Source organism: Somniosus microcephalus, chromosome 31, assembly GCF_052327205.1.
Source record: "Somniosus microcephalus isolate GS21.2 chromosome 31, FLI_Smic_1.0, whole genome shotgun sequence".
Taxonomy (NCBI): Eukaryota; Metazoa; Chordata; class Chondrichthyes; order Squaliformes; family Somniosidae; genus Somniosus; species Somniosus microcephalus.
Genome location: NC_141017.1, coordinates 24521608 through 24546102, shown reverse-complemented (window position 1 = coordinate 24546102; position 24495 = coordinate 24521608). Strand labels below are relative to the sequence as shown.

General features: G+C 48.7%; 1 protein-coding gene across 1 annotated transcript in view; it reads right to left on the bottom strand.

The window, feature by feature from the left end:
• Positions 1 to 342: 342 nt before the first annotated feature.
• Positions 343 to 24495, bottom strand: part of LOC147097652 (E3 ubiquitin-protein ligase RNF220-like) — a 100146-nt gene continuing 75993 nt past the window's right edge. The window contains exons 10-13 of the mRNA XM_085971641.1: positions 23203 to 23286; positions 20648 to 20762; positions 7136 to 7210; positions 343 to 4201 (exon numbers count right to left, since the gene is read on the bottom strand). Coding sequence (XP_085827767.1) covers positions 4130 to 4201; positions 7136 to 7210; positions 20648 to 20762; positions 23203 to 23286 — 346 coding nt within the window. The 3' untranslated portion in view covers positions 343 to 4129. The remainder of the gene's footprint in view (positions 4202 to 7135; positions 7211 to 20647; positions 20763 to 23202; positions 23287 to 24495) is intronic.

Below are 24495 nucleotides of genomic sequence, written 5' to 3'. Positions count from 1 at the left end.
ATTTTGACCGCAGGCAAGGCCGGAGGCAGTGCGAGAAATGAGCGTGCGCAAGTGCAAAAGACGAGGGTGGAGTCGCTCCTCCCCAGTTGCCTGCAGCAGCTTCAGGAAAATCCCGGCAAAAATATTCCCCCGCAATTTTTTTTGGGTGCGCGGACCGTAACATAGGACAAACCAGTGTCAGAGAGCTGCGCGGCTGCACGGCTTATAGGGGACGCTGCTTGGCAGTCCAGACATTTCCAGGTCTGGTTAAGTCTATCAGCGCTGCCCCCCCCCCCCCCCCATCTAACCCCTTGCCCTGCATTCCTTCAACAGTGGAAAAACACAGACACAATCCCACACGTTTAAAACAAGATCAGGCTTTATTGTAACTGAGCAGTGAGAAGACAGTTGCTGAAGACAGTTGCTGAAATCGGGCGATAGTCTGGGACCAGTCACCGCTCAGTAATTAAAGCAGTAATGACATGAATCTTGCCATTCATGTGGAAATGACTTATGAAATGATACTGGGCGGCCTGCGGGTGGCACTGTCCAGGGAGAGTATAAATACTCGGGCATGGGCCCAGCTTGCTCAGGACATTCTTTAACAGGAACTAGTGAAGGACACAACTAGACCTCCATGTTGTAAAACAGTTGATTAAAGCTTTGTTTAACGCTTAGACCAAGTGCCTAGTAGTTTTCTTACGTCAAGTAGTAACTATAGCAACGCTTGTAAATTAACAGCAACCTTCTTTCTTTTCTCTCCTTTTTCCTACATTACAACAGTGAACACACTTCAAAATTGGCTGTGAAGCGCTTTGGGACGTCCGGTGGTCATGAAAGGCGCTATAGAAATGCAAGCCTTTTACTTTACTCCAAGCTTTCTCCTCGAAACTCCAATCGTGATTGTGTTGGTTCCCTCGCTGGGTTCCGGCCTACAGGTGGCAGTTACCTTCCAGTAGCCCTCCCAAGTCAACATTCTTCGTACCTGAGCCTGAGCAGTGAACACTGGTGCGCTATTTGACTGTGGTGGGCATCACAGCCGAGCCTAAGCCTCTCCCCCCTCCACCCCGGCGGGCACAGCTATGTTCTTTCAGTAGGAATTGCTGTGTCCAAAACCAAGCCGTTTTTTTTCCCCCTCTCCTGAACTCAGGAATGCTGGGCCAATTTTCACCCCTCCCTAACCCAGGAATGTTAAGGCAGATCCATTCGCATCACCAGGTCAGCTGACACCTGGATCTTGCTGCACAGGTGCCTGACAGATAGAACTGAAAAGTAGGGAAGATATGCTAAACCTGTATCGAATCTTGGTTAGGCCACACTTGGAATACTGCGTACAATTCTGGTCACCATATTATAAAAAGGATATAGAGGCACTGGAGAGGGTGCAAAAAAAAGATTTACAAGGATGATACCAGAAATGCGAGGGTATATCTATCAGGAAAAGATGAACAGGCTGGGTCTCTTTTCTCTTGAAAAGAGAAGGCTGAGGGGTGACCTAATAGAGGTTTTTAAAATTATGAAAAATGTTGATAGAGTGGATACAGAGAGAGTGTTTCCACTTGTGGGGAAGAGCATAACTAGAGGCCGTCAATATAAGATAGTCACCAAGAAATCCAATAGGGAATTCAGGAGAAACTTCTTTACCCAGAGAGTGGTGAGAATGTGGAACTCGCTACCACAGGGAGTGGTTGAGGCGAATAGTATAGATACATTTAAGGGGAGGCTAGACAAGCACATGAGGGAGAAGGGAATCGAGGGTTACGCTGATAGAGTTAGATGAGGAAAGATGGGACAAGGCTCGAGTGGAGCATAAACGCCGGCATGGACTGGTTGGGCCGAATGGCCTGTTTCTGTGCCGTATATCCGGTGTAATCCTATATATTTGTGGAACAGACATGGATCAATGATATTCAGCTGGAAACACATGCTCTTGGCCACGGTGCGGATTTTAACCGAGGACACTGTTCTGATGCACTGCATTCCTTAATCAGAGGGAGGAAACCTTCATCTTGTCTGCCTGACCTGCATTCAGACCCCAGAGCTGAAGGGGCCAGTGTTCTGAGAGCAGAGTGCTCGTGAACCGCCAGCAGTGATACAGGCGGTGGGTGCTTTTATGCTATTGGGAAGAGAGAGCGGAGCTGCATTGCAGTGTCAGATCTCCAGCACCTGACCTCACTCAACATCACCGCACTCTTTCGACCAGGGAAAACTGAGTAGCCACTGCTTCCTACTGCGTATTCCGTTTGGGATTATTTGACAATAAATTAGCGGTCAGCTTTGGGGCCCACATCGTGCCCCAACCCCATTCTGTGAAGCTCGCTACCACAAGGAGTAGTGTAGGTACATTCAAGGGGGAGCGAGACACACACATGAAGGAATAGAAGGTTATGCCGATAGGGTGAGATGAAAAGGGGTGGGAGGAGGCTCGTGTGGAGCCTAAACACTGGCATGCGTCAGATGGGCCGAATGGCCTGTTACCATGCTATATATTCTATGTAAGACTTATTTCTTCGCCGAAGCGGGCTGTTTGAATAATTCTCCCTCAGAATTTCCACTGGAGCAGCGGGCAGGGCTTTGGTGTGCGGTCGCACAGAGCGATGGAGTGCGGGCTTGCACGCCAGTCTCTACCAAGCAGCTGGGCGGAGGCCTGGCACTCCCTCACAGGGAGTCGGGGAGGTGGAATGGCGAGGCCTTGAGTTGTTCTTGTGCTAATTCATCCCGTGTAGGCAGTTGATTCAACTGCGCGCAGAGAGAGGGAGAGAGAGCGCATCATAGCTGAGGCCCTTATCCTGCCCACACGTACGTACACCTTCCAGCAGGGATCAGAACAGGGGGCGCCCTGCCTGGTACAGGCCCTGGGATCAGATCACCTGTCTGCCCCTACTGGTTGGGGACTGGTGCATGAAGTGAGGGATCGAACAGAAAGAGGGAAAAAAAGTGGGGGCAGGGTGTACAGGAAACTTTCTTTTAACCGGCACCTTAAAAAACCGGAGATCTCTCTTAACCGGCAACATTCAGCAGTAGGTTCAGGTAAGTTTTACTATATATTAGTGGCCGTGCAACCAGGGTTCCTGGATCTGTGGCCGTGTAACCGGGACTCCTGCACAAGTGCCGTGTAACCGGGACTCCTGCACCTGTGGCCGTGTAACCGGGGCTCCTGCGCCTGTGGCCGTGTACGGGGCTCTCGTACCTTGGTGAGTATACCTCTCTGCAATCCGGACTTTTTGATCAACCGTCGGTGCCGGATAAAAAAGAGTTTCCTGTACTTAGAGTTTCGAACAGAGAGCAAAAATACACGCAGATGCTGGAAATTTGAAATAAAACCAGAAATTGCTGGAGATCTGTGCAGAGAGTGGACAAGTGTGCACAGTTTTGGTCTCCTTATCTGAGGAATATTTGCCGTAGAGGCGGAGCAAGGAAGGTTCACTAGATCCCTGGGATGAGAGGGCTGTCCTATGAGGAGAGATTGAGTAGATTGGGCCGATACTCTCTGGAGTTTAGAAGAATGAGAGGTGATCTCATTGTAACATACAAGATTCTGAGGGGATTGACAGGGTAGATGCTGAGAGGCTGTTTCCCCCTGGCTGGAGGGTCTAAAACTAGGGGGGCACAGTCTCAGGATAAGGGGTCGGCCATTTAGGACTGAGATAAGGAGGAATTTCTTCACTCAGAGGGTTGTGAATCTTTGGAATTCTCTGCCCCAGAGGGCTGTGAATGCTGAGTCATTGAGTATATTCAAGGCTGAGATCGATAGATTTTTGGACTCTAGGGGAATCAAGGGATATGGGGATCAGGCAGAAAAGTGTAATTGAGGTCGAAGATCAGCCACTATCTTGTTGAATGGTGGAGCAGGCTCGAGGGGCCGTGTGGCCGACTCCTGCTCCTAATTCTTACGTTCTTATGTTCTTAAGTCAAATTTTCAGCTGTGCACCCTTGAACTGGTGAAGGATCTACACCTCAAACAGTGACTTGTCTGTGTCCTCCAGAAAAGCTTCAAATTGGTCACATATCTATTCATTGGTTACTCTTAATTAATTTCAAGAATTACGCACTGAAGGCAGTTCTGAATCAGAAAGAGGGAGTCTGCTCAGTGGGCCCTGGAAGCACCCCTGGGATCAGGGGCTTGCGTCACTTATGAGTACACGGTCCTTTACAGGTAGATCCTGCGCAGGTCGCCTGGTGATGTGATGGTGTTACACTGCGGACACAGCTTCTTTGATCCCTGTAATGAGCAGAGAACAGAATTAGAACATAAGAAATAGGAGCAGGAATAGGCCATTTGGCCCCTCGAGCCTGCTCCGCCATTCAATAAGATCATGGCTGATCTTGGGCTCAAAGCCACTTCCCTGCCCGCTCCCCATAACCCTTCACTCCCTTATCTTGCAAAAATCTGTCTATCTCCACCTTAAATGTATTTAATGACCCAGCGTCCACGGCTCTCCGGGGCAGAGAATTCCACAGATTTACGACCCTCTGGGAGAAGAAATTCCTCCTCATCTCAGTTCTAAAAAATGCGACCCTTTATTCTGAAACTATGCCCCCGAGTTCTAGATTTCCCCACGAGGGGAAACATCCTCTCTGTATCTACCTTGCCGAGCCCCCTCGGTATCTTATATGTTTCAATAAGATCACCTCTCATTCTTCTAAATTCCAATGAGTATAGGCCCAACCTGCTCAACCTTTCCTCATAAGTCAACCCCCTGATCTCAAGAATCAACCGAGTGAATCGTCTCTGAACTGCCTCCAATGCAAGTATATCCTTCCTTAAATAAGGAGACCAAAAACTGTACGCAGTACTCCAGGTGTGGTCTCACCAGCGCCCTGTACAGTTGTAGCAGGACTTCCCTGCTTTTATATTCCAATCCCCTGCAATAAAGGCCAACATTCCATTTGCCTTTTTGATTACTTGTTGTACCTGCATGCTAACTTTTTGTGTTTCATGCACAAGGACCCCCAGTTTCCTCTGAACTGTAGCATTTTGTAATTAAGGGATTTGCATGTTTTTACACACTTTTCTTGGTCTGTTTTCAGAATATAGCAGTTACAATGGCTCAATGTCAGACTCATATCCTGGCATTCAACCCTCAGCTTCCTTACACTCAGCAAAAGGAAAGTCCAACCCTAGGGAAAGGGAGACCAGCCCCACGGTAAAAGGGATGATCAGTGCTAGAGGAAGGAAAGACCGCTCCTATGATAGGGGAGGAGGGACCAGCCCTAGGGGAAGGGGTAATCATAGAAACATAGGATCATAGAAAGTTACAGCACGGAAGGAGGCCATTCGGCCCAGCGTGTCTGTGCCGGCCGACAAAGAGCTATCCAGCCTAATCCCACTTCCCAGCTCTTGGTCCGTAGCCCTGCAGGTTACAGCATCCCAAGTGCACATCCAAGTACTTTTTAAATGTGATGAGGGTTCCTGCCTCTACCACCCTTTCAGGCAGTGAGTTCCAGACCCCCACAACCCTCTGGGTGAAGAAATTTCCCCTCAAATCCCCTTCCACCAATTACTTTAAATCTGTGCCCCCTGGTTTTTGACCCCTCTGCTAAGGGAATTAGATCCTTCCTATCCACTTTATCTAGGCCCCTCACAATTTTATACACCTCAATAAGGTCTCCCCTCAGCCTCCTCCGTTACAAGGAAAACAAACCCAGCCTATCCAGTCTTTCCTCATAGCTAAGATTCTCTACTCCCGGCAACATCCTTGTAAATCTGCTCAATTCAATTCAATTCAATTCAATTTTATTTGTCATATATGCAGCAGACGTGTGTACTGCACAATGAAATGTTGATTTTTACGAGTCCTCCCAACATTGGAATAAATATGGCATAACAACTGTACCCCCTCTAGTGCAATCACATCTTTCCTGTAATATGGTGACCAGAACTGCACGCAGTACGGGTAACAGTACGGGTAACAGTACGGGTAACAGTACGGGTAGCAGTACGGGTAGCAGTACGGGTAACAGTACGGGTAACAGTACGGGTAACAGTACGGGTAACAGTACGGGTAACTAGCCCTATGATAGGGAAAGGGGAGACTAGCCTTAGGGCAAGCGGAGTGCAGCCCTAGGGGAAGAGGAGACCAGCCCTACGGTAGGGAAAGGGGAGTCCAACCTCTCAATGCCCACCGTACATTGCATGGAGCCACACTGGCTTTCTCAGTGCCCATTCAGAGTGCCACTCCTGCCCATTGTACCCAGGACCACTGGGGCAGGGTGGAGTTGCCAGCCCTTTATGCTGTGCTGGACATTTATTACAGAAGCAGTTCACCACACGGACACAAGATCCTGTTAACTCACGGTGAGTAAAGGACTGATCCATACCGACCACACTGCCTCAGCTTCGATCCCTGGTCTGTGCCAAGTTCGCTAATCCCAGAAGGGGGGGAGGTAGCAGATGAAGTCCAATAATTACGATAGCAAAATACTGCGGATGCTGGAAATCCGAAATAACAACAGAAAATGCCGGAAACACTCAGCAGGTCAGGCAGCATCGGTGGAGAGAGAAACAGAGTTAACGTTTCAGGTCGAGAACCTTTCGTCAGAACTGGGAAAAAGCCTGTTGTACAGGACTCTAGGTGGATATTCCCTGTCACAATGAGCTGATTGACTGAATACAGAAGGGCTCCCAGTCTTTTTTTCCAGTTCTGACGAAAGGTCATCGACCTGAAACGTCAACTTTGTTTCTCTCTCCACGGATGCTGCCTGGCCTGCTGAGTGTTTCCAGCATTTTCTGTTGTTAAGTCCAATAATTAGCCTGAGTGCCCCTGAGTTGGGAAGTGGAAAATCAGCCACTTTATGTTCCTGACCCCTGTCCATTGACCCCTGCTGGGAATGGTATGTAGGATGTGGCGGCGATGCCAAGCTGATATACCAGTTGAACAACCTATTGACCATAACGATGGAGGCGCACATGTGAAGAATGGCCACGTTGGGTAAGGTAGCAAAGGGTGCCCATGGAATTGACCCCAACAAGAATTATCATCTCCAGCAGAGAAATTTGTAAAGAATGATATCATCAGAAAGATTATAGTAGGTTAGTTCTCCCTGCAGTTTATGTGAGAATGAAAGTCTTTCCATTGAGGAAGCGGTTAAGCATATTTCACAACTGGAAAAAGTTCACTTTTAATGTTTATCTTGGGTGTGTCCATGTCCTCACCAAGGTTCGGAGCCAGCATTCCTCACAGTGAATGTGCCAACACTGGATTGACGCCAAAGGCACTGAGTATGATCCCTAGAGAGGGAGAGAGAGAGAATGAGACGTGGAAAAAGCTTGTGTTCACTTTCTGGAACTGCTCATTTCATTCGTTTACTTCTGGTGAAGCGAAGCAACTTATATTTGAAGCTGACCATCAACCATGTAATGAAGGTTCTAGTATTTGTGATATCAAGACTGGGAGCCCTTCTGTATTCTGTCAATTAGCTCAGTGTGACAGCGAATATCCACCTAGAGTCCTGTACAACACATGTTGCCATTGAGTAAATGAGGAGCAACGTGATCATGACCCGGAGCGCTAGAAGGTCCCAGCCATGGTCCATCACTACAGACACTCACCCATAGACCTGCTCCATCACTGATATACATTCAACCATAGACCTGCTCCATCACTGATAGATACTCACCCATAGACCTCCTCCATCACTGATAGACACTCACCCATAGTCCTGCTCTATCACTACAGACACTCACCCATAGACCTCCTCCATCACTGATAGACACTCACCCATAGACCTGCTCCATCACTGATAGACACTCACCCATAGACCTCCTCCATCACTGATAGACACTCACCCATAGACCTGCTCCATCACTGATAGACACTCACCCATAGACCTGCTCCATCACTACAGATACTTACCCATTGACCTGCTCCATCACTATACATACTCACCCATAGACCTGCTCCATCACTACAGATACTCACCCATAGACCTGCTCCATCACTGATAGACACTCACCCATAGACCTGCTCCATCACTGATAGACACTCACCCATAGACCTGCTCCATCACTTATAGACATTCAACCATAGACCTGCTCCATCACTGATAGACACTCGCCCATAGACCTGCTCCATCACTGATAGACACTCACCCATAGACCTCCTCCATCACTGATAGACACTCACCCATAGACCTGCTCCATCACTTATAGACACTCACCCATAGGCCTGCTCCATCACTGATAGACACTCACCCATAGACCTGCTCCATCACGACAGATACTCACCCATAGACCTGCTCCATCACTGATAGACACTCACCCATAGACCTCCTCCATCACTGATAGACACTCACCCATAGACCTGCTCCATCACTGATAGACACTCACCCATAGACCTGCTCCATCACTACAGATACTCACCCATAGACCTGCTCCATCACTACAGACACTCACCCATAGACCTGCTCCATCACTGATAGACACTCACCCATAGACCTGCTCCATCACTACAGATACTCACCCATAGACCTGCTCCATCGCTACAGACACTCACCCATAGACCTGCTCCATCACTTATAGACATTCAACCATAGACCTGCTCCATCACTACAGATACTCACCCATAGACCTGCTCCATCACTGATAGACACTCACCCACAGACCTGCTCCATCACTACAGACACTCACCCATAGACCTGCTCCATCACTGATAGACACTCACCCATAGACCTGCTCCATCACTACAGACACTCACCCATAGACCTGCTCCATCACTACAGACACTCACCCATAGACCTGCTCCATCACTGATAGACACTCGCCCATAGACCTGCTCCATCACTGATAGACATTCACCCATAGACCTGCTCCATCACTACAGACACTCACCCATAGACCTGCTCCATCACTGATAGACACTCACCCATAGACCTGCTCCATCACTACAGACACTCACCCATAGACCTGCTCCATCACTACAGACACTCACCCATAGACCTGCTCCATCACTGATAGACACTCACCCATAGACCTGCTCCATCACTGATAGACACTCACCCACAGACCTGCTCCATCACTACAGACACTCACCCATAGACCTGCTCCATCACTGATAGACACTCACCCATAGACCTGCTCCATCACTACAGACACTCACCCATAGACCTGCTCCATCACTGATAGACACTCACCCATAGACCTGCTCCATCACTGATAGACACTCACCCATAGACCTGCTCCATCACTGATAGACACTCACCCATAGACCTGCTCCATCACTATACATACTCACCCATAGACCTGCTCCATCACTGATAGACACTCACCCATAGACCTGCTCCATCACTGATAGACACTCACCCATAGACCTGCTCCATCACTATACATACTCACCCATAGACTGTTAAGTATGTGTATTGTATTGAACAATTAACACAAAGACTTAAACGTATAACTCAAACAGGTCTTTACTGGTTGGAGGTAGGGACTATACATAGGTCTTTACTTCGTGCCCACAGGCGGGAACTGAGGGGGATCAGTACCCACAGTACTATTTATACCCCTATGGCCAGGAGTGGTACTGCGTATCACTACGCCCAACAAGTAGTGCAGTCCTGTCCATAGGTTCAAAGTAGCACACATATTACATACACAACATTCCTCCCATCCTAGCTTTACAGTCATCTCCCCATTTAACATAACGTAATAACATATATACATATATAACTTCAGGTTTACATAACAGAATAACATAGATACATAGATAACTTCATGTCAAAACAGATCACAGATTCAGTCTCTGCGGAAAACAGTTCACAGATTCAATCTCTGTGGTGTAGTCCGTTCACGTTGCTGGAGTGACTCATTCAATAGTCCTTCCATGGATTTAACAGTTTGAACTTCCGAACTGAATTGGCTCCGTTCGGAGGGACCACGTGTGTGATCTGGTAGAGGTGATAATGGTTCAGATGGGTCATCTTCTGTTTTTACTTTTCCTTTTCTGCTTCTTGGAGACTCTCTGGGCTCCATTGTCAGCTGCCACAGCTGCCAGCTGCATGCGCAGTTCCTCCTTCTCTTCCTCCTGTTTCCGTCGTAGAGCCAGCTTCTCCCGATGTTCCGTAGACTTTTGGTGCTCCTCCATGATTTCTGCACTTTGGGAGTCGAAGTTACAAGCTGGGCAGGACAGGACATCGTAATATTCGGTGTCGTCCTGAGCTAGACCAGTGAGAGGGTCGTCTATTTCCTCCATACCCAGCTGGACATTAGCCAGCTCTTGTTCCAAATCCAGACATCTTTCCTGAAGAGACTTCTTCATGTGTACCTCTGCATCCAGCTTTTTCTGGGCTTTCAGCAAGTCGTTTACTAGTGACCTCATTTGTGATTTTAATACTTCAACTTCCTTTGGAGATTGATTGATCGGACTATGCAATCCCTCTACCGGAGCAGCTGTTTCAGCGGTCTGTTGTTCTACGTTGACGTGAGTCAGCGTACTTTTGGCATCCAAGGGCTGCTCTGTTGCAGTCATCTCAGTCTGTGTTGCCACCTCAGCTCTTCCAATAACCTTTGAGAGCTCCGAACCCCTTTCGTTTGAATATTGAAGTTCATGTTCAAGTTTTTCCCATTTCAGAGTCCTGTCCTTCAGCATATGCAGGAGTTGGCTGACCGTTAACTCCTCTGACATCAGACGTTTTGTGTGCTCCTGCTCCATTTTCTCCATCAGCTGCTTCTGTTGTCTTTCCAGATTCTCCAACTCTATATCAAAGAACTCTTTTGTTGCATTCAACTCTTGCTCAAAACGGCGAAGCATTTGTTCTAATTGCTGTTGTAGTTTGAAATGGAGTTGAGTTCGAGCCCGGTGTCCCTCAGAAATGGGCACATCAGTAGACTTGCCAGACTCAGAATCCACAGTTAAACTATGTTGTTGTTGCTCAGTGGAATTCTGTGCTGAAACTTTGTCTTTTGCACCTGAGTTGGGCTTACCATCATCCGTTCCAGAGTCTGGGCCGACTATCTTCACCGAGTTCTCACTCGTTATTGTTTGTAGGAAATGCCAGTCCATATTCATTTTCCTAATCCACTCCCGTCCTAGTAGTGGAGGACCTCCTTCAGATATCACATATAAGTCCATTATTTGACTGTCTTCGCCCTTGTGGACCACTGCAACCTCTATTTTCCCGATGGGGTACACTCTTTGCCCCGTGTATGTTTTCAATATAATCCCCGTATCCTGTAGGGGAATATGCTGGAATAACTTTCCGTAATCTTTCTTATTTATGACCGTCAATGCCGATCCAGTGTCCAATTCCAGTTTTACTTGGACTCCTTCTATCTGAAGAGTGACCCAAATTGTCTGGAGGTCTGCACCCTTACCAGCGTTGAGTACTCTTAAGCTAGCCAGTTCATTACAGCTTAAGCTAGCCAGTTCATTACTGCTAGCATCTGAATCGGACTCCTGTTCGGTCACCTTGTGTACCTTTGCGTATTTTCCTTGCGGTGACTTCTTGTTGCTGGTCTTCTTCCCTGACCTGCATACTCTAGCTATATGTCCAAGCCTACCACAAGTTCTACATTCTTGGTTTTTAAACCAACACTGGTTCTGATCATGCGTTGTCTTTCCACAACGATAACATTTGCCAGAACTCACACCCAATTTGTGTGCACTGAGCTCCGGTGACCGTAGCTGCATTACTGCCGTGCCTCTCGCTGCGGCTTCGTGTGCTGCTGCCATAGTGACCGCCTTCTCAAGCGTCAGCTCATTCTCCTCGAGCAGTCGCTTTTGTGTATCCTGTTTAAATAAACCACACACAAATTTGTCTCGAAGTGCCTCTGTCAATCCCGTTCCAAACTGGCAATATTTCGCTAATTTACGCAATTCCAGCAAATATTCAGCATTGCTTTCATGCTGTAGCTGCCTTCTGTCGTAAAATTTAAATCGTTCCGCTAGCATCAGCGGCGTGGGGTTTAGATGATCTTTCAGGACAGTAACAATCTCATCGAACGTCTTATCCGCCGGTTCATCTGGTGATAACAGGTGTTTCAATTGCCCGTATGTCTTCGCACCCATTAAATTTAATAATGTTAGTGCTTTATCAGCCTCACGAATTTTATTGGCCTTACAATAATTTTTAACTCGTTCAACATATATGGCCCAATCTTCGATGTCACTATCAAAGTTGCTAATATTCCCGTGTTTAGGCATTGTAGTACTTTATCAGATTTGCAATTTCTCAGATTTTTTTTTTTTTACTGTTATCCAAGATGGCGGCTTCCCGCTCTTGCCGTCGTCCTCCGCCCACAAAATGGCGGTTTTCCCGCTTCTGCCTTCTTCCCCAGCGGTTTTCCCGTGAAAAATGGCGGCTTTCCCGCGCTTCTCGCTCTCCCCGCCCACTTCAATGGCGGTTTTCCCGCGCTTCTCGTCGCTGACTTTCAGCCCGACTGCGGCTCTTATCTCCTGTGCGATCGCTGGTGCGCCGCCCGCCCGAAACGGTTCTCAGCCCTTATCACCGGTGCGATCACTGGCCCGCTAAGCGCCTCCCGCTTGAAGCGGCTCCCGGCCTCTGGCTCACCCGCTCGGCGGCTCTTGCTCGCTCCCTCCCGGGCTCTGGCTTACCCGCTCGCGCCCTCAGTGTCTGCCGACGCTGCGCCTTCCAGCCCGAGTGCGGCCCTTATCAGGGATTTCGATCGATTGCCCTTCTACCTCCGACTTCCCCCAGCCCTGTCTTTGCAGCCAACGCTGCTTGGCTTACCCACCACCGAGGTTGAAAAAGCTGCAGGATGTCTTCTGTCCTCCCGTTTTCAGTCGTTGATGGAGGCTTCAGGGTCCTAATGCCTGTCGCTTCCAGTCGCTGGAAGCTGTCAGGATTTCTGCTGCCCTTCAGTTTTCAGTGGGGTGTTGAGGATTGGAACCTCTCTTCAACGTCCTGTCTTTGGACGAAGCCGCTGTGGAATAACTGCCGCAGGGTTCGAACCGACTCGTCGCCAGTGTTAAGTATGTGTATTGTATTGAACAATTAACACAAAGACTTAAACGTATAACTCAAACAGGTCTTTACTGGTTGGAGGTAGGGACTATACATAGGTCTTTACTTCATGCCCACAGGCGGGAACTGAGGGGGATCAGTACCCACAGTACTATTTATACCCCTATGGCCAGGAGTGGTACTGCGTATCACTACGCCCAACAAGTAGTGCAGTCCTGTCCATAGGTTCAAAGTAGCACACATATTACATACACAACATAGACCTGTTCCATCACTGATAGACATTCACTCATAGACTTGCTCCATCACTACAGATACTCACCCATAGACCTGCTCCATCACTGATAGACACTCACCCATAGACCTGCTCCATCACTACTGACACTCACCCATAGACCTGCTCCATCACTGATAGACACTCACCCATAGACCTGCTCCATCACTGATAGACACTCACCCATAGACCTGCTCCATCACTACAGACACTCACCCATAGACCTGCTCCATCACGACAGACACTCACCCATAGACCTGCTCCATCACTACAGACACTCACCCATAGACCTGCTCCATCACGACAGACACTCACCCATAGACCTGCTCCATCACTGCAGACACTCACCCATAGACCTGCTCCATCACTGATAGACACTCACCCATAGACCTGCTCCTTCACTACAGACACTCACCCATAGACCTGCTCCATCACTTATAGACATTCAACCATAGACGAGCTCCATCACTGATAGACACTCGCCCATAGACCTGCTCCATCACTGATAGACACTCACCCATAGACCTCCTCCATCACTGATAGACACTCACCCATAGACCTGCTCCATCACTTATAGACACTCACCCATAGACCTGCTCTATCACTACAGACACTCACCCATAGACCTGCTCCATCACTGATAGACACTCCCCCATAGACCTGCTCCATCACTATACATACTCACCCATAGACCTGCTCCATCACTGATAGACACTCACCCATAGACCTGCTCCATCACTGATAGACACTCACCCATAGACCTGCTCCATCACTACAGACACTCACCCATAGACCTGCTCCATCACTACAGACACTCACCCATAGACCTGCTCCATCACTGATAGACACTCACCCATAGACCTGCTCCATCACTGATAGACACTCACCCATAGACCTGCTCCATCACTACTGACACTCACCCATAGACCTGCTCCATCACTGATAGACACTCACCCATAGACCTGCTCCATCACTATACATACTCACCCATAGACCTGCTCCATCACTGATAGACATTCACTCATAGACTTGCTCCATCACTACAGATACTCACCCATAGACCTGCTCCATCACTGATAGACACTCACCCATAGACCTGCTCCATCACTGATAGACACTCACCCATAGACCTGCTCCATCACTACAGACACTCACCCATAGACCTGCTCCATCACGACAGACACTCACCCATAGACCTGCTCCATCACTACAGACACTCACCCATAGACCTGCTCCATCACTACAGACACTCACCCATAGACCTGCTCCATCACTGATAGGCACTCACCCATAGACCTGCTCCTTCACTACAGACACTCACCCATAGACCTGCTCCTTCACTACAGACACTCACCCATAGACCTGCTCCATCACTGATAGACACTCACCCATAGACCTGCTCCATCACTGATAGACACTCACCCATAGACCTGCTCCATCACTTATAGACACTCACCCATAGACCTGCTCCATCACTGATAGACACTCACCCATAGGCCTGCTCCATCACTGATAGACACTCACCCATAGACCTGCTCCATCACTACAGACACTCACCCATAGACCTGCTCCATCACTACAGACACTCACCCATAGACCTGCTCCATCACTGATAGACACTCACCCACAGACCTGCTCCATCACTACAGACACTCACCCATAGACCTGCTCTATCACTGATAGACACTCACCCATAGACCTGCTCTATCACTACAGATACTCACCCATAGACCTGCTCCATCACTACAGACACTCACCCATAGACCTGCTCCATCACTGATAGACACTCGCCCATAGACCTGCTCCATCACTGATAGACATTCACCCATACACCTGGTCCATCACAACAGATACTCACCCATAGACCTGCTCCATCACTGATAGACACTCACCCATAGACCTGCTCCATCACTGATAGACACTCACCCATAGGCCTGCTCCATCACTGATAGACACTCACCCATAGACCTGCTCCATCACTGATAGACACTCACCCATAGACCTGCTCCATCACTGATAGACACTCACCCATGGACCTGCTCCATCACTGATAGACATTCACCCATAGACCTGCTGCATCACTGATAGACACTCACCCATAGACCTGCTCCATCACTGATAGACACTCACCCATAGACCTGCTCCATCACTACAGACACTCACCCATAGACCTGCTCCATCACTGATAGACACTCACCCACAGACCTGCTCCATCACTACAGACACTCACCCATAGACCTGCTCCATCACTGATAGACACTCACCCATAGACCTGCTCCATCGCTACAGACACTCACCCATAGACCTGCTCCATCACTGATAGACACTCACCCACAGACCTGCTCCATCACTACAGACACTCACCCATAGACCTGCTCCATCACTGACGGACACTCACCCATAGACCTGCTCCATCACTACAGACACTCACCCACAGACCTGCTCCATCACTACAGACACTCACCCATAGACCTGCTCCATCACTGATAGACACTCACCCACAGACCTGCTCCATCACTACAGACACTCACCCATAGACCTGCTCCATCACTACAGACACTCACCCATAGACCTGCTCCATCACTACAGACACTCACCCATAGACCTGCTCCATCACTGATAGACACTCACCCATAGACCTGCTCCATCACTGATAGACACTCACCCATAGACCTGCTCCATCACTGATAGATACTCACCCATAGACCTGCTCCATCACTGATAGACACTCACCCATAGACCTGCTCCATCACTACAGACACTCACCCATAGACCTGCTCCATCACTGATAGACACTCACCCATAGACCTGCTCCATCACTACAGACACTCACCCATAGACCAGCTCCATCACTGATAGACACTCACCCATAGACCTGCTCCATCACTACAGACACTCACCCATAGACCTGCTCCATCACTGATAGACACTCGCCCATAGACCTGCTCCATCACTACAGACACTCACCCATAGACCTGCTCCATCACTGATAGACACTCACCCATAGACCTGCTCCATCACTGATAGACACTCACCCATAGACCTGCTCCATCACTACAGACACTCACCCATAGACCTGCTCCATCACTGATAGACACTCACCCATAGACCTGCTCCATCACTGATAGACACTCACCCATAGACCTGCTCCATCACTGATAGATACTCACCCATAGACCTGCTCTATCACTACACTCACCCATAGACCTGCTCCATCACTGATAGACACTCACCCATGGACCTGCTCCATCACTGATAGACACTCACCCATAGACCTGCTCCATCACTGACAGACACTCACCCATAGACCTGCTCTATCACTACAGACACTCACCCATAGACCTGCTCCATCACTGATAGACACTCACCCATAGACCTGCTCCATCACTGACAGACACTCACCCATAGACCTGCTCTATCACTACAGACACTCACCCATAGACCTGCTCCATCACTGATAGACACTCACCCATAGACCTGCTCCATCACTGATAGACATTCACCCATAGACCTGCTCCATCACTGATAGACATTCACCCATAGACCTGCTCCATCACTACAGACACTCACCCATAGACCTGCTCCATCACTGATAGACACTCACCCATAGACCTGCTCCATCACTGATAGACACTCACCCATAGACCTGCTCCATCACTGATAGACACTCACCCATAGACCTGCTCCATCACTACAGACACTCACCCATAGACCTGCTCCATCACTGATAGACACTCACCCATAGACCTGCTCCATCACTACAGACACTCACCCATAGACCTGCTCCATCACTGATAGACACTCACCCATAGACCTGCTCCATCACTGCAGACACTCACCCATAGACCTGCTCCATCACTGATAGACACTCACCCATAGACCTGCTCCATCACTACAGACACTCACCCATAGACCTGCTCCATCACTACAGACACTCACCCATAGACCTGCTCCATCACTGATAGACACTCACCCATAGACCTGCTCCATCACTACAGACACTCACCCATAGACCTGCTCCATCACTACAGACACTCACCCATAGACCTGCTCCATCACTGATAGACACTCACCCATAGACCTGCTCCATCACTGATAGACACTCACCCATAGACCTGCTCCATCACTACAGACACTCACCCATAGACCTGCTCCATCACTGATAGACACTCACCCATAGACCTGCTCCATCACTACAGACACTCACCCATAGACTTGCTCCATCACTACAGATACTCACCCATAGACCTGCTCCATCACTGATAGACATTCACCCATAGACCTGCTCCATCACTACTGACACTCACCCATAGACCTGCTCCATCACTGATAGACACTCACCCATAGACCTGCTCCATCACTACAGACACTCACCCATAGACCTGCTCCATCACTACAGACACTCACCCATAGACCTGCTCCATCACTACAGACACTCACCCATAGACCTGCTCCTTCACTACAGACACTCACCCGTAGACCTGCTCCTTCACTACAGACACTCACCCATAGACCTGCTCCTTCACTACAGACACTCACCCATAGACCTGCTCCATCACTTATAGACATTCAACCATAGACCTGCTCCATCACTACAGACACTCACCCATAGACCTGCTCCATCACTGATAGACACTCACCCACAGACCTGCTCCATCGCTGATAGACACTCACCCATAGACCTGCTCAATCACTGATAGATACTATTTCAGTCAGCAAATGTGGAGAGATTGACTAAACTTGTATTTTTCCCTGCCTGCCTGATTGGCTCCCAGTTCATTCCAGTTTCTATTGAATGGCCCTGTAATAAAGAAAAACCTCTTGGGAAACAGTTTGACGAAGAGGAAGAAATTCTGTGGAATTTCGTTTTAGGTTGCTCACCTCACTCAGAAAGAAAAACTACATTGGGTAGAATCCCTGCCAGCAGAGATTCCAAATGGCTCAGGTGAATGGGACGAAATGGCTTTTCCTCATTCCATAGGTGCATAGGAACAGGAGGTTTTTTCATTCAGTGATGGGATGTGGGTGTCGCTGGCAAGACCGGCATTTATTGCCCATCCCTAGTTGCCCCTCGAGAAGGTGGTGGTGAGCCTCCTTCTTGAACCGCTGCAGTCCGTGTGGTGAAGGTGCTCCCACAGTGCTGTTAGGGAGGGAGTTCCAGGATTTTGACCCAGCGACGATGAAGGAACGGCCGATATATTTCTAAGTCAGGATGGTGTGTGACTTGGAGGGGAACTTGGAGGTGGTGATATTCCCATGCGCCTGCTGCCCTTGTCCTTCTAGATGGTAGAGGTCGCGGGTTTGGGAGGTGCTGCCGAAGAAGCCTTGACGAGTTGCTGCAGTGCATCTTGTAGATGGTACACACTGCAGCCACGGTGCGCCGGTGGTGGAAGGAGTGAATGTTTAAGGTGGTGGATGGGGTGCCAATCAAGCGGGCTGCTTTGTCCTGGATGGTGTTGAGTTTCTTGAGTGTTGTTGGAGCTGCACTCATCCAGGCAAGTGGAGAGTATTCCATCACACTCCTGACTTGTGCCTTGTAGATGGTGGAAAGGCTCTGGGGAGTAAGGCCATTCAGCCCCTCGATCCTGTTCCGCCATTCAATTAGATGATTGGTTGATCTGTATCTCAATGCCAGACCGTCTCACCTTCCTTTTTGCCACCTTTAACAATCAGTTGAATCAATTGAAATTCTTGAGTGAAGATCAGAAGCGATTCGCAGACTCTGAACTAGACTTCAGAGCACCTTCTGTGCCCTTGTTCCTCTGGGAAAGGAGTAAAGTAATACACGTGGGAGTTTTACTGGGCGGGAAGTTGAATGCTGCCACCCACGTTGGACCTGTTCTCAGAGAGTGCTTGCCTTGGGGAGGGGTTGGGAACTGATTTTGGTGACGACATTATCTCAGTCAGGCCTCCCGATGATCTGATATTGGCAGCGGCGATGGTGGATAAGTCTTACGGGTCCGCTTACCTTCTCTCTTGGCAGAAGGAGCCTTCTTGGGAGTGGCCAAGCCTCAAGGCGAGGGAGTCACAACACAGATAATTGGAGGAAAGAACGATAGCTTAAGAAAAGATGATGTCACCTTCATTTGTTCAGCTGCTGAATCCGTGCAGTTGACACGGTTAACTCCTCGAAACTGGCTCAGTTCAGCTTCCTAACAGAATAAAGAAACTGCAAGGCTCAGGGGAGCCAGCACAGCCTGTTCCAGCTTGCTGTACTTCAAAGAGCGAGTCTCACTATTGTAGCCCCTTTTAAATAAGCAAACTATTACCAAAGATTCGTTTTTCCCTGAAACCTCCTTCTCCCACCTCCTCTGAAGGTACAATCAGAAGTGTTACACCTCGCCCCCTACAGGCCCTGCAATATTTTGTTTTTTATTCACATCTGGGATGTGGGCGTCGCTGGCAAGGCCAGCACTTATTGCCCGTCCCTAATTGCCCTTGAGAAGGTGGTGGTGAGCTGCCTTCTTGAACCACTGCAGTCCGTGTGGTGAAGGTGCTCCCACAGTGCTGTTACGGAGGGAGTTCCAGGATTTTGACCCAGCGACGATAAAGGATTGGCGATATATTTCTAAGTCAGGATGGTGTGTGACTTGGAGGGGAACTTGGAGGTGGTGGTGTTCCCATGCGCCTGCTACCCTTGTCCTTCTAGGTGGAAGAGGTCGCGGGTTTGGGAGGTGCTGCCGAAGAACCCTTGGCAAGTTGCTGCAGCGCATCTTGTAGATGGTACACACTGCAGCCACGGTGCGCCGGGGGTGGAGGGAGTGAATGTTTAAGGTGATGGATGGGGTGCCAATCAAGCGGTCTGCTTTGTCCTGGATGGTGTCGAGCTTCTTGAGTGTTGTTGGAGCTGCACTCATCCAGGCAAGTGGAGAGTATTCCATCACACTCTTTTACTTGTGCCTTGTAGATGGTGGAAAATCTTTGGGGAGTCAGGAGGTGAGACACTCGCCGCAGAATACCCAGCCTCTGACCTGCTCTTGTTGCCACAGTATTGAACATCTCCTGCCTTGTTCTTAAATGAGCGACACAGAATGCCCTTTGCTTAGTTAATGTTTGGTCGTCTTCTGAAAACCCCTTTAGGATCCGGTTTAAAGGTTCCAGGCGTCCTCACCCCCCACTACCTCGCCCAAAAGTCCATCCTTCGTATGTGAGCCTTGAGAGTGAGCACCAGCTATTCGACCGTGGAAGGCACCACAGCTGAGCTCGAGCCTGTCCTCGCTCAAGGCCTTGCCAGCAGAAGTCACCGTTTATTCGGCGGACTAATTTGTGCCTTCCGTAGCCCTGGCGCGCTGGTCGGGCAGAGAGCGCTGACTCAACTGAACTCATTAGGGCGGCAGCTGGGGCCTTGCAATTAGCCTCAGTGCCATTGGCCTCGGAAGAGGGGAAAAAAATCATTTAGAGTCAGCGCCTTCAGAAGAGGTGGGAGGCAAATGGGAACCAACGTATTTAACAACAACCGCACTGGCTCCTTACCATACACACGTGGCACCTGTACACTTCTCTCCGCAGCAACTTCTGTGACAGCTCACTGATTCGTGCTTTCAAGATTTCCGATGTTACTCCTCTCTCCTCATCCGTGCTCATCATTCTGTAGAGGGTGGAACAAGTTGAAGCTGAAATTTCTTGAAATGTGGCTACAGTGAAACCCATCCTGAAGCCCATCCTGTACACCAAGACCACCTCTAGATTAGCACCAACCTGTACAATGGCACAACTTGGGCTCAGTGAGCTGCCCCCCCCCCCGGCTAAAGTTCTCACCTGCACGGGAAGGCCATGGTATCAGACCACATGAGTACGAAGCCCAAAAGTACAATGGGAACCACCCCCCTCCCCTCCCCCAATTAACGTGACCACCTATTCAGAGTCCCACTTCAGCACAAAAATCTAGGCTGACTCTCCCAGTGCAGTGCTGAGGGAGCGCCACACTGTCGGAAGTGCCGTCTTACAATGAAGCGTTAAACCGAGGCCCCGTCTGCTCTCTCAGGTGGACGTAAAAGATCCCGCAGCACTATTTCAAAGGAGAGCAGGGGAGTTAACCCCTATGTCCTAGCCGCTATTTATCCCTCAATCAACATTGCGAAAACAGATAATCTGGTTGTGATCACATTGCTTTTTGTGGGATCTTGCTGTGTGCAATTTTGGCTGCCGTGTTTCCTACATTACAACAGTGACTACGCTTCAACAAGTACAATATTAAATCCTCCAACATGAGCTCTGGGAGAATGGAGCACAGCAGAGACCTTGGGTCTGACCTCAATAGCCCTTGATTAGACCTGGATCATTAAACTTATTGCTGGGGCTGATGGTAGATGAACACTACCTCTATGGTATAAAAACCGAAAATGCTGGAAACACTCAGCAGGCCAGTCAAAAAGTACTTCATTGGCTTTAAAGTGCTTTGGGATGTCCTGAGGTCATGAAAAGCGCTATAGAAATGCAAGTCTTTCTTACTTTTCTTTCTATATAAGACCCATAGATGTAGATAGATGTTCTGCCGAAAAGTCATGGACCTGAAACGTTAACTCTGTTTCTCTCTCCACAGATGCTGCCTCACCTGCTGAGTGTTTCCAGCGTTTTCGGTTTTTATACCATAGAGGTAGTGTTCATCTACCATCAGCCCCAGCAATAAGTTTAATGATCCAGGTCTAATCAAGGGCTATTGAGGTCAGACCCAAGGTCTCTGCTGTGCTCCATTCTCCCAGAGCTCATGTTGGAGGATTTAATATTGTACTTGTTTACGTGAATTTCTTTATTGCCAATGGGATCGGTGACCTGCAGCATTGGCTGCTGAGAGCTACAGTCACGAAGTGTCTCCGCGCCACTCCCGCTCTGACCTCTCTGTCCTCGGCCTCTTGCATTGTTCCAACGAAGCTCAACGTAAGCTCGAGGAACAGCAGCTCATCTTTCGATTAGGCACTTTACAGCCTGCCGGACTCAACATTGAGTTCAACAATTTCAAACCATAACCTCGGCCCCTATGTTTTCTTTTTTCTCTCGCATGACTCTGCCATCGCCATTTACACCTCATCTAGAGCCATCTTTTGTTTCTTAACTTGTCCCATTACCATCTCCTTTTACCTCGCACCATCATCCCGTTTGTCTTTTAATCTCTCCTGCCTTCCATCCTATCACAGACCTTCCCTTTTGTTCTTTCCTCCCCTCCTCCCTTTCCCTGCCCCATATCTGCTTAAAAATCTGTTACTTCTCCAACTTTTTCCAGTTCTGAGGAAGGGTCATCGACCTGAAACGTTAACTCTGTTTCTCTCTCTATCCACAGATGCTGCCTGACCTGCTGAGTGTTTCCAGCATTGTCTGGTGTGGGTTGTGTTTTATTAGTTACCGGAGTTGCATCTCTAGGTGGCTGAGCCTCTTTCCTGCTGATAGGATTTCTCTTGTTGGTTGACTAGCCCTCAACCCAACATTTAAAAAAACAGTCCCTCAGAGAAAGACCGCATGAGCGGGGGAGAGGTCCATCAGGCACTGATACCGGACCGAGAAACAAGACAGGCACTTGAGAGACCCACCAGAATACTTTACTAGCTGCTAACTGGATTCCAATCCAGTTGCAGAAGATGAGAGGTCATCACTCTAACTACCTGAGGGGAATGGTAGTGTAGTGGTAATGTTACTGGACTAGTTAATCCAGCAGGTCTAGACTAATAATCTTGGTGACAATAGTTCAAATCCCACCACGGCAGCTGGGGAATTGAAGTTCAGTTAATTATAATAAATCTGGAATAAAAAACTAATATCAGTAATGGTGGCCATGAAACTACCAGAATGTCTGGTTCACTAATGTCCTTTAGGTAGAAGGAAATCTACCACCCTTACCCGGTCTGGCCTATATGTGACTCCAGACCCACAGCAACATGGTTGACTCTGAAATGGCCTCACAAGCCACTCAAGGGCAATTAGGAATGGGCAATAAATGCTGGCCTTGCCAGTGATGCCCACATCCCATGAACAAATAAAAAAAACCTCACTATGTTCATGCTGTTTACTTTTATCTCCAGATGAGTTGAACTTGCCTCATCACCACGCTGTCCAATTGTTTGTCCTGTGCTTCCATCAGCTTCTGTGGTTGGCTATCCAGGCTCTCTGAAGTTGAGCATCTGCACAATGGTCTGGTCAAGGAAACATCTGGGAACCTGGCTCCAATTAAACAGATTGAAGACACACTTGGTGGCATCTCGTTGTGGGGCTCTTACAGTGGCTAAATATGGATTTGTTGTATTGTAGCACTGCCAGAACACAAGACTTCTTTCAGGTGAAGCACTGGGGATGAACATTCACGCCAGCTGTCAGTGTTGCCCCTGCCTAGAGCTCTAATGGCAGGAATTCCCAGCCGCTACACATTGTGCATGGGAACTCTGGTGAGAACAGGCGTTCCCAACTACAGTGTGCAGCAGCTGGGATGACATCCACTCACAGCAGGAGTGGGGCTGAGAGCAGGGAGAAGTTGTATAGATTGTCCTATGAGGAGAGATTGAGTAGACTAGGCCTATATTCCCTAGAATTTAGAAGAATGAGAGGTGAACTCATTGAAACGTATAAAATTCTTACAGGGTAGATGCAGGGAGGATGTTTCCCCTGGCTGGGGAGTCCAGAACCAGGGGTCACAGTCTCAGAATAAGGGGTCGGCCATTTAGGACAGAGATGAGGAGAAATTTCTTCACTCAGAGGGCGGTGAATCTTTGGAATTCTCTACCCCAGAGGACTGTGGAGGCTCAGTCGTTGAGTATATTCAAGGCCGAGATCGATAGATTTTTGGGCACTAAGGGACTCAAGGGATATGGGGATAGTGCGGGAAGGTGGAGTTGAGGTAGAGGATCAGCCCTGATCTTATTGAATGGCGGAGCAGGCTCGAGGGGCCAAATGGCCGACTCATATTTCTTATGTTTTTATAGAAATTACAACACGGAAACAGGCTGTTCGACCCAACCAGTCCATGCTGGTGGTCACCCTCCACATGAGCAGTAGTCCTAATCCCATATTCCCACCCTGCTCCTATGGCCCTTTCTTCTCTTTTCCTTTAACTGCTTATCTAACCTATTTTTAAAATGTTGACATGGTCTCCGCTTCAGTCACTGACTCTGGTAGTACACTCCACAGCCTCTGTAAAAAAAGGTTTCTCCTGGCCTCCTGTCCTAAATCTCTTGAATCTTATATCCACGTCCCCTCGTTCTAGACCCTACAATCATTGGAAACAATCTGTTCCTATCTACTCTGCCCCCCCGCCGTCATAATTTTAAACGCCTCTATCAGCTCACCTTTTAACCTCTGTTCTCACGAAGACCGCCCCAATTTCTTAAGCCTTTCTT